At 49.9% G+C, this 11,108-nt stretch overlaps 1 protein-coding gene across 1 annotated transcript; it reads left to right on the forward strand.

Annotated features, from left to right (window-relative positions):
- UPF3A (UPF3A regulator of nonsense mediated mRNA decay) lies at nt 1-10,430 on the forward strand. Its single transcript, XM_079137429.1, has 9 exons — nt 1-295; nt 1,321-1,427; nt 2,585-2,691; nt 5,497-5,595; nt 5,707-5,817; nt 7,100-7,155; nt 7,244-7,402; nt 9,314-9,471; nt 9,843-10,430. The coding sequence occupies exons 1-9, from the start codon at nt 92-94 to the stop codon at nt 10,123-10,125; spliced, it is 1,284 nt and encodes a 427-aa protein (XP_078993555.1). The 5' UTR covers nt 1-91; the 3' UTR covers nt 10,126-10,430.
- Nucleotides 10,431-11,108: the final 678 nt, after the last annotated feature.

Genomic DNA, 11,108 nt, shown 5'->3' on the forward strand with positions numbered 1-11,108 from the left:
TCACGTAAGCGCGGGGGGCGGGGCAGCGGCTGTCCAGGTCTCGCGAGGTTTCATCCTCGCGCAGGCGGCAGCGGCTGGCGGGGAGTACGGGATGCGCTCCGAGAAGGAGCGGGCGGGAGGCCCGGGTGCAGCCGTTGCTGCCCGGGGCCCTGGCGGGAGGGAGAAGCTGTCTGCCGCGGAAGTTCAGTTCCTACGGGAGTCGCCGCGGCGAGAACCCGAGACGTCAGCTTCGTCCTCCGGCTGCGGGGGCGGGGCCGGTAAGCCTCGCGAGGAGAAGAGGACGGCTCTAAGCAAGGTCAGCTGGGCCAGGGGCGGGGCGGGCCGCAGAGCCTCGGGAGAAGAGGACGGCCCTGAGCAAGCGTGGGCGGGGCTGGGGGCGGGGCGGGCCGCAGAGCCTCGGGAGAAGAGGACGGCCCTGAGCAAGCGTGGGCGGAGCCGGGGGCGGGGCGGGCCGCAGAGCCTTGGGAGAAGAGGACGGCCCTGAGCAAGCGTGGGCGGAGCCGGGGGCGGGGCGGGCCGCAGAGCCTTGGGAGAAGAGGACGGCCCTGAGCAAGCGTGGGCGGAGCAGGGGGCGGGGCGGGCCGCAGAGCCTTGGGAGAAGAGGACGGCCCTGAGCAAGCGTGGGCGGAGCCGGGGGCGGGGCGGGCCGCAGAGCCTTGGGAGAAGAGGACGGCCCTGAGCAAGCGTGGGCGGGGCCGGGGGCGGGGCGGGCCGCCCAGCCTCGGGAGAAGAGGACGGCCCTGAGCAAGCGTGGGCGGGGCTGGGGCGTGGCGGGCCGCCCAGCCTTGGGAGAAGTGGGCCGCTTAAGCAGGAGTGGGCGGGGCCGGGGCGTGGCGGGCCGACCAGCCTCGGGAGAAGAGGACGGCCCTGAGCAAGCGTGGGCGGGGCCGGGGCGTGGCGGGCCGCCCAGCCTTGGGAGAAGCGGGCCGCCTAAGCAGGCGTAGGCGGGGCGCGGAAAGGCAAACAGGTGTGTCTTGGGAGGGGAGGGCGGCTCTGCGCAGATGAAGTCGTGTTCACCGGGGGACTGCGCTGTGATGCTGGCCCTTTTGGCTTGAGGGGTGGAAGTGCCCTCGGTTGGTGAGCAGGGTTGTCGGGAGCTTGTCTGGGTGGGGAGTTGGTCGTGCCAAGGCCAACGGGTCCCTTGGTAGCAGGATGCGGTGCGCGCGGAGGCCGGTGGGATCTTGGGTGGCTGGGCAGGTGCACGCGGAGACAGGCGGGACCCTTGGTGGCAGCATGGGGTTCGCATGGAGGCTGACCCGTCCTCAGGCCAGTGGTCAGCGAGGGAGGCCCCAGGAGTGACAAGCTGGCATTGCCCCGCAGGTGGTCCTCAGACGGCTGCCACCTGGCCTTACGAAGGAGCAGCTGGAAGAGCAGCTACACCCCCTTCCCGCGCACGACTACTTTGAGGTGGTGGCCGCTGACCTCAGGTAGGTTCTTGCGCCTAGGTCGTGGTGTGGGCGAGAAGCTGAGATTAACAGCACCTTTTCCATCTCCCCACAGGACCCAGCAGTCCTCGCAGACTGCAGGGGACTCTTGGGTTGGCTGGGCACTGATAGAACTTAGCAGGGGCCTCAGTGATGTCCTCACAGTCTGTATTTGGTGACACCAAGCCTTACTCCATGTAGCTTTAAACCAAATAAAGAGAGAACAGTGGGTCAATCCTGCATGTATGCCCTGGTAGGTGTTGCTAGTGAAGAGGACCAGTCCCCAGGAGACCCTGGGCTTCGTCATTGCTGCCAACCCTGCCAGCTGGATCCTTCTCAGCATCTGGACATACCTGCCTCTTTCTAAGTCCCTAGTTAATAGAGGGAGCCCGCCTCAGCTTGAACTGCAGGTGACAGTTGGGTTAAACTCTAGTGATTTTCACAGCATTTATTTTTATTATATCCATTTGTGCTTTTTCATTTATGGTAATTGTACAGACTTTGGGATAACTCCTTCGGTAAAGAAATGTTAGTCTATTCAAAAACAAAGTCACTGATTGTTAAGCATAGATATAGTTTTAAAATATAGGTGGCTTTCAAATGAGTGAAGTTTAGAAAATGGAGAGTTGAAAGAGGACAGACCTTGGACTCAGGTTGAATTCTAGTCCCCATTATTAACCGAGTGTGCTGTCAGGAAGGCCCCCAGTGAGTACCCTCTCCAGGCCTGGGTCTTCTCATCTGGAGGTGGGGTTTGTAACTGTGAGAAGGGGGAGGAAGGCAGTTCTGCTGTAGACCCCATACTGTGTGCCACTATAAAAACTAAAGTGCCTGGAAGTGCCTCTCTCAGTACAAACTGTACACCCGGCATTCTCTTCTGAGAGGGCGTACCGGCCAGCCTGTCCTGATGCACAGGTGACCTTTGTTTCCTGGTTCTGCACATTGATGAAACTGGCCCAAAGCATTCTCCCCAGTAATTAAAAAGACCTCAGGTGTTTTCGGTTTTTTGCAGAAAAATATCCAAATTGTTATAATTGAGAGATGACCCTTTGATATAAAGGCTTTATTTGAAGTAGTTTGTCATATCAAGAAAAGAAGAAAAAGGGCAAAGTTCAAGGAGTCTTTCCATCTTTGCTAACTGCTAACGCTGTCCTGTGTTTCAGTCTGCACCCTCATCTGTACTCCAGAGCGTACATTAATTTTAGGGACCCTGATGACATCCTTCTGTTCAGAGATCGTTTTGATGGATATATCTTTATTGGCAATAAAGGTGAGGTTCCTGGCTTTTAAATTCTTCTAATGAAGTTTCGATGGAATGTTTGTGAGTTTTAATTAAGAAATTCTTAGTCACATAAAGTAATACCATAAATTTTTTTTGCTACTGTATCATGTGATACATTAAAAACATTAAAATGATAAACCAAGGAATTCCAGAAATTCTGTGTAATGATGACAAGGCTTATATTATTGTTGGAAAATGAAGTTTTTCGAGTAAGTTCTCTGGATAGTAAGTTCTACGTCAGAACTAAGTTATTTTTTCCTATAATTGAAAGAAATTTTCTAAAATATATCATACACTTACATCTTGTTTTTCTAAATGGAGTATTCTGCAGTGTGTTCATGATTGACAATTCTTGATAATTTTGTGGGGAGGAGGTTGAAACCATGACCAAGGGTGCTGAGTGGTATTGCTTGGGAGGCTCCCTACCCTTTCTGAGCCTGCTTTTGGTGTTTTTCTTTCTTCTTTCCTGTCACACTGTCCTGTGCTGTTGAGTCTATAGACCTTTGATGGCAAACTGTTTTCAACCCACCACCACCCCTGTACTGATGACTGACCCTCCTCCACTGAGGGTGTCAGACGAGAAAAGGTCGTTAGAGTGGCAGAACCAGGGGCCAAGATGTAGTCAAGTAAAGGGAAGTTTAGTACTTGAACTGTCTGTCATTTGCATTAATTGTGCTGTTCTTTGTTTTTTTCTTTTAACTTTTACAACTATTGGCAAAATATATGTAACAAAATTACTGTTTTTTCCCTTTTTAAGTGTACAGTTCAGTAGTGTTAAGAGTATTCACCTTGTTCAACCAATTACCAGGACTCCCTGCATCTCACAAAAGTGAAAATGTACCAGTTAAACACTAACTCTACATCCCTCATGCCCAGCTCCTGGCAACCCCAGGTTCACTTTCTGTGTCTGGGATATGAATTTCACACTGTGCATACCTCATGTTAGTGGGTCCACACAGCATTTGTGTTTCTATGACTGGCTTACTTTTGTGACTTAGCATAATATCTTTGAGGCCCATCCATGTTGTAGCATGTTGTAAAATTCCCTTCCTTTAGAGGGCTGAATAATAGTCCAGGTTTTAGCTGTGTGAACCTGCGTGTACAGATAGGTCTTTGAAATCCTTCTTTGAGTTCATTTGGATATAAACCCAGAGGTGTGGGATTGTGGGTTATGGTTGCTCTATTTTTAGTTTTTCTGAGGAGCTGCCAAGCTGTTCCCCAGCAGATGCACCATTCTGCACTCCCATCAGCAGTGCACAGGGCTTCAGTTGTTCTGCTTCCTCACCAGCATGTATGTTCTGCTTGGCTTTCATATTGCATTGTGATGTAGATTTGCATCTCTAATGGCCATCGAGACAGTCTCAGTATGCATACTGGCCACTTGTCCATCATCCTTGGAGAAATACATATGCAAGTCCTTTGTCCATTTCTCTTTTTTCTGTGTATGGTGCTGGGGTGTGAACTCACCTTCACGCATTTAAGCACCCTACCACTGAGATATGTCCTGGCCTGCTTTGTCTGTTTTCGTAGTTAGGGCCCTTCCATTGAGTGACAGGTCTATGTGAATGCTGGGTGTTGGCCTTTTCATATACACGATTTGCAAACATTTTCTCCCATTCCATATATTGTTTTTTCACTCTGCTGATTGTATTCTTTCACGCATGGAAGTTTAAAATCTTGGTACTGGTTTATCTATTTTTCTGTGGTTGCTTGTGCTTTTGGAGTTGAATCTGAGAACTCATTGCCAAATCCAGTGTTGTAGGACTTTTCTGCTAGCTTTTTCCACAATTTTAACCTTTCATTTAGGTTTGCTCCCTCTTAATTTTTGTGACTAATGTTGGGTAAGAGTCTATTTTCATTCCTTTGCACCCGGGTCTGGTTTCCCAGCACCATTGTTGGAGAGTCCATCCTTTCCCCATCTGGTCAAAAGTCACTTAAACATACATCCAAGGGGTTTCTCACTGGTGTGCATGTCTGTCTTTATGTCAGTACTGCGCTGTACCTTTAGTGGTAAGTGTGGAAATCAGGAAGTGCATCTGCTGCCTTTAGTCTAACTGCCATATCGCAGGCGCTGGTGCAGGAGGGGACGGATGTCGCCTGCTGGAGTGCCGTTTTCCTCTTTGTTCTTGACTTCCATCTGTGTGGTTAGCACAAAAATGTCTTGCAGGTAAATGGGAGTTAAAAATTAGTCGCCTGACCATTACTGACAAGACTGAAAATAATAATTCATTGGATTTGGGTCCAAGGTACTGTGTGAGTGCTTCATGTGTTGATCAAGCATGTGACAGATTTTTTTTTCAGTGAGCATCTGTTTTTCTCCCTCCGCCCCCATCACATAGTAACATCTGTTTCTACTGCTTCCATTCTCTACCTTTTTATTTATTTGAAACAAATTTTATGTAGGACATGATACATACCCTTGAAGCAACCCCTTCCCTTTAGCCCTGTGTCTCTTGTAAGCAAAGTAATTTACTTGAACTTGTATAACAGATTGGTAACTGAATTAACTTTTGGAAATAGAAAATTTAAATGTAACTAAGAAACCTGGCTAAAGGTAGTCCAGTGACAGTGTTTGAAAGTGGGTGGGGAGGTCGGTATTGTAACATCCAGCCTTTCATGTTAGCAGTATGACGATCTGAATGTGTTCAGCCGTGAAGCCCCACGACGGGGCTTGTCATTAGTCAAAATTGTCGTCCTGCCACCAGCTTGTTCTTTATTTAAGTCTGGAGTTTGCTTGATCTTAGGTGAGTGAGCAAGGCAGAGTTCAGAGTTCAGACTGTGTCTTGGTCACAGGCTTGGAGTACCCTGCAGTGGTGGAGTTTGCCCCATTCCAGAAGGTAGCCAAAAAGAAGCTGAAGAAAAAAGATACCAAGACTGGAAGCATCGAAGATGGTGAGACTATTGAAATACTGGATCAAGAGCTGCGGGGTTAGACACCTGGCCCAGCATCATCCTCTCCTGTGTTTGGGGAGGAATATGTTCATTTCTTTTTTCAACTTACAGATCCAGAATACAAGCAGTTTTTAGAAACGTACAATGTGGAAGAAGAGAAAACCAGTGCCAATCCTGAAATCCTTCTGGGAGAGGTAGAGGCAAAGACAAGAGAACTCATTGGTCTGTTTTGCTCATCTCTCTTTTCTTTATGAAGTCATTTATTTATAGAGTATTTACTCCTTCTTTTTCATGATCATGGTAAAGTTTCAGTTTGTTGTACTCTTGGCAGAAATGCAGTGTTTTTTTCTCCACATAAACTCCCTCTCCTTTCATTTTTCCACTTCCCCGAGGGCCCCATTTTTCCATCTTTGTACTCCTGGAGCTTAGTAGCTTAGGAGTTGAGTGCAGTCAAATAAAGAAACAGGTGGAGGCTGCACCTTTGCAGGAGCATCATGCAGTCTTGACAGAGGGCTGGAGGTTCTGAGCTTTGCTGGTGGCGAGTGCCTGTGTTCGTAGGTTCTGAGCTTTGCTGGTGGCGAGCGCCTGTGTTCGTAGGTTCTGAGCTTTGCTGGTGGTGAGCGCCTGTGTTCGTAGACGTAACTTTGTTTAGAGCAACAGCTTCTGGAGGAGCAGTGCTGAGACACAGGAGCGCTGGGCCATCCTGGGTGGAGCCTGGCGGCAAGCAGCCAGGAGCCAGTGGAGAGGAGGTTCTGCAGTCAGAGCAGCGTCAAGCACTGGGGGAAGCCAGGCAAGCAAGTGGACACCCAGGCAGAGCACAGGATCTGGTTGGGATCCACCTTGACCCTGTGCCCCAGAAACACATCTGCCATAGTCTGCAGACATTCCCTTGTAGAGGCACAGCATTTCACTGTCACCAGGCAGACCTGCACCTGGCAGTGCCTTCCTCCCCTGACAGTCTCCCTAGTGCTGGGCCTCTCCACCAGGCTGGAGGCTGGACCTTTGCAGGAGCAGAATGCATGCTTGTGTGTTGAGAGACTCAGGCAGCCTGGTGTCTGCTGGGGGCACCGTTGAGGGGCCTAGAGTCACTCTAGGGAGCGACAGGCGCTGAGTCATCTGCTCCTGTCATCGATGCTTCCAGGAAATGGAGAAGTGTTAAAGCGAGTATGTGAATTTACAATTTAATGATAGCTACCAGAGTACAAAGAGATGTTTGTAACATTTGGCAAGTTTAACATTGTTCTCATTTTACTTTTATACCCCCTCTGTGAGTAGTATTTTGTGACTTTCTTAAGAATCAAGAGCTGCAGGTCTACTGTGACATCTCCACATTGCTTGGGTTTATAGGAATAGGAACTCCCCTGGCTGCAGTGCATGCTCATGTAAATTTTTAAAATAACGCATGTCCCCTCATTAAAGATCAAATTGAAAATAAGTATTTAAAATAAGGAAATTTCATTTTAGAACTGTGTGCATTACAGTTTTTTTGTTGTTGCTGTTTTAGCTAGAAGAACTACACCTCTTTTGGAATATATTAAAAATAGAAAATTAGAAAAGCAGGTAGGTCTAGCATTTACCTGGTGAATATACTTTCTGTATCTGCTGTTTCCATTCAGAAAATTTATACAGTTTTTGTCTATACCTTCAGAGAATTCGAGAAGAGAAGCGAGAAGAACGGAGGAGGAGAGAGCTGGAAAAGAAACGCTTGCGGGAAGAAGAAAAAAGAAAGAGAAAAGAAGAAGAAAAATGCAAAAGAAAGGAGGCAGATAAACAAAAGAAGACTGCTGAGAAGGAAGTGAGGATCCAGGTAGTTGTGAGGAACATTTCATTTTTTGTTTTTTCCCCAGAACTGTTCTGCTATGTAAATCATGCTTTTTGGGTCTTCAGTTAACCGAGACTTTATTGTTAGAAGTCCCTTTCCATTCCACAGAGACGCTCTCAGCTCATGCCCAGCCCTGGGGCATCTGGATGCCTGTAGGGACCACAGGACCTGGAGGGCAGAGGAGCCCACTTATTGGGTGTCTGCTAACATCTTCCTTTAAAAAAAGTTTTCCTGGCTGAAAGGCACCCACCTGGAACCCCTGTCTTTCCACACACTCAGCCCTGGGCTCTGCATGCTCTGGTGGCAGCCCCAGGTCTGGCTCTTCCTCACCCGGTTCCTCCCACAAGGAATGCATTCATTCAAATGCATCAAGGGGACTTTTCTTTGTGTAACATCTGTTGGCCAGAATTGGGGTCAGCCTTTTTCTTCTTGGGACCCTATGAAACCCAGATTTCAGCCCAATGTGATTGTACCTAACTCCACACAGGATTTAAGGTACCTTATAGGGGCTCAATAGAATTGAAAAACATAAAGAAAATAAAACATCAGGACTCTAGGAGAGTGGGATAGAGGCAGCTGTAGCCCAGGTGACTGTCTGATGCTCTCCAAGCCAGAAACCGAAAACTTGGTCAGAATTGTGCTTCTCAGAGAAAACAGCAGCTCTTCCAGGAGGCAGCGCTGTCTCTGGGACTTTGATCTAAGAGAATCTCTCTCCCAGAGGTGTTTCACTAGCCAAGGAGAGGACAGGTTCTTAGCAGCATCCCACAGAAGCACACGCACATGGTCATCGGTCAGGACCGCTAGAGTGTGCTGCAGTAGCAATCCCAGAGTCTCACAGTCGGCCCACCAGGGCATCCCTGCAGTGCATCTCTGTGCACTGCAGAGGGTGCTGTGCCTGAGCCGACGGAGGGTCTGTCTTGGTATTCGCCTTTACCATCTTGAGGATGGGAACAGAATGCGGATGTGACAGACGGCACACAGATTCTTAAAACTGCATGTGGAAGTCACACAGATGACCTCCCACATGTCAGTGGCCAGAACAAGTCACATGGCGCCTTAGTTCAGCGGGAAAGCCTGAGACCTCTGATGAGCGGCACTGAAGACTGGCTTAACTGCTGGAGGGCTGGAGGGCTTTTCGGCTGTCGCTGAAAGCTTCAGGGCATTTGTGCAAAGTAGATTTATGGATGGTGTGGGACAGGAGGCAGGCAGTGCCACTCAAACCTGCTTGCTTCAAGAGTAGAAGCAGGGCTGGAGAGGTAGCTCAGTCGGTAGAGTGCTTGCCTTGTAAGCACAAGGCCCTGGGTTCAATCCCCAGCACCAAAAAAAAAAAAAAAAAAAAAAGTAGAAGCAGGTCTCCAGGGAGGCAGGTCACCATTTGTCCTGTTGCAAGGAAGAGAAAAGGCAGCGTTTTGAAAAGCATAGACCGTTCTAAAGAACAGAACCTCTCGGGAACAGGAAGCGGGACGCTTGGAGCAGCTCTGCCACCGAGAATGGTGGTCAGTGAGTGTCAGAGCCTGCAGGGCAGCTGGTGCATCACAACACTTGCTGGCCAGGAGTGGCTTGCCTGCAGGTAGGGCGGCCTGTGCCCAGCGCACCAGGCTGCAGTTGCCTGATGCTTCTTGGCGTCCCCTGTTGTTTAGCCACTGTGGCTGTGTGTGGACATAAGATCAGGTCATGGTGGCAGCTCTGTTGTGTTCTTTTTATTGCTAAGATGAGCATCTTTTCATTAACTACATCATTTTTCAAAACTAGAATATTTCATTGACAGTTCCACTGTGTGTTGAACCAAAAACCTGTTTTTTGGACCTCTGGTTTAACTCTTTAGCTGTTGAAACATTTGGGCTTCATATTGGTGTGCATCTTAAGTGATGACTTATTAACGTTACAATTTCTCAGCTTCTTAAGAAACCAGAAAAGGGAGAGGAACCAACCACCGAGAAACCAAAAGAAAGAGGCGAGGAAGCTGGTGTTGGCGATGGCAGACGGGAAGCTCACGCCCCCTGCACAGTGGTGAAAATCAGGCCCTCAGAGAGCCCGCCGGCGCTTGGGGAGAAGTGAGTGTGCCTCTCCTGCCCCCCTGTGCGCAGTCGCAGCATCAGCGTGTGTGCCAGGTGTTGTTGGAGTCGAGTCTGGACTGGGGCCTGCGTCAGGGCTGCTCCAGTCAGCAGGGCACCCCCTCAGCTGCACTCAGGCCTGCCGGCGCGCCTGCAGTGGGCTCTCGTCCTCTGAGATTTCGCCTGTTTGCACCTTCGACCCTCTGGCAGTGTTTGCTGCTGGCCAGGCCTTCGTGGTAGAGGAGTGGAGCATCAGTGCTGTGGTCTCCCGCTTCTGCCTCCCTCGCCCTTGCCTCCTTCCTCACCCCTCATCAGGGCTCTGTGGATGGAGCTGAGGTGCTGATGCAGCATCTGTCTGTGTTGACCCACAGGTCACAGGACGACAGTGACGGAGAGCAAAGGGACCTGGAGAGAAGACCTCGGGAGAGAGAAGCTGAAACTCTGAGGTGCCACCTGGACAGCAGCAGAAAGCATGGCACTCACTCTGAGTTTGACAAGTTTTCCAGGAGGAATGAAGATGAGCCCAGATGGACCAGAGGGAAGAAGGGGCGCCAGGACGGGGGTGTCCCTGTGGAGATGGCAGAGACGCTGAGGGAGAAGGAGGACGATGGCCCGGTCCCCAGGAAGGAGCGTCTGGGAAGCAAGACGCTCTGAGCCACTGGGCTGGCCCTGCAGTGCTCTGCTCCACGGCCACCCCTGTGCTTCTGCAGCCTCCTGACTGTGTTTTCCAAATTATCTTATTAAACCAAGCAAGGGGAATCGGCCTAGTGTGTGGAGTTGCAAGATGGGTCTCCCTTGGTGAGAGGCCCCCTGTGGCCTCACTGGTCAGGGTCTTCTGGAGCTCCCTCTCGTGCACCATGCCTGCAGTGAGGCCAGGGCAGAGCCCACCAACTGCTCAGAACCAAGTTGCTTTTCACCAAGAAAACTCTTCTGTTTAGTCCAAGCTAGACCTTTAACCCAGTGACTTCAGAGTGAGACCTTAGCGTTTACCCTTCAGTCACCCTGCCCCAAGCACCAGTGAACACTATGTCGGGTTCCCACTCAGCCCAGTGACAGCTTGTCTTTCAGAAGTTTGAAGTTCACTTTTTTTTTGGTGCTGGGGATTGAACCCAGGGTGCTCTACCACTTAGCTACATTCTTAGTCCTTTTTTATTTTTTATTTTGCAACAGTGCGAGTTGCTGAGGCTGGTCTCCAGCTCATGGTCCTCCTGCCTCAGCCTCGAGTTGCTGGGATTACAGGCATGACTACTGTACCCAGCTGAATTTCCTTTCTGTTTGATTACATTTTCCCAGAGGAGCATTGTGGGTGGTACCATCTTGGTACCAGGGCCGGGTCCCACATCCATGTTTGCCCAGGTTTGGCAGCCACTGACTGTCCTCTGTCTCTGACATTTTAAGAATATGAATGGGCTCGTAAGCACAAGGCCCTGGGTTCAATACCCAGCACCGCAAAAAAAAAAAAAAAAAGAATATGAATGGGAATGTGACATGAGACCTTGGAGACAGGCTCTTTCCACTTGATCCACTTGATTCACTTCTAGTCCACTGGAGCTGAACATTGGCGATGTTCATTTGTAATGTTTCCAGGAAAGGCCAGCCTGAGACCCAGAGGAGTCTCAGGTGCATTGACAGTCTTG

This window comes from Sciurus vulgaris, assembly GCF_902686455.1.
Source record: "Sciurus vulgaris genome assembly, chromosome: 4".
In the NCBI taxonomy this organism is placed as follows: domain Eukaryota; kingdom Metazoa; phylum Chordata; class Mammalia; order Rodentia; family Sciuridae; genus Sciurus; species Sciurus vulgaris.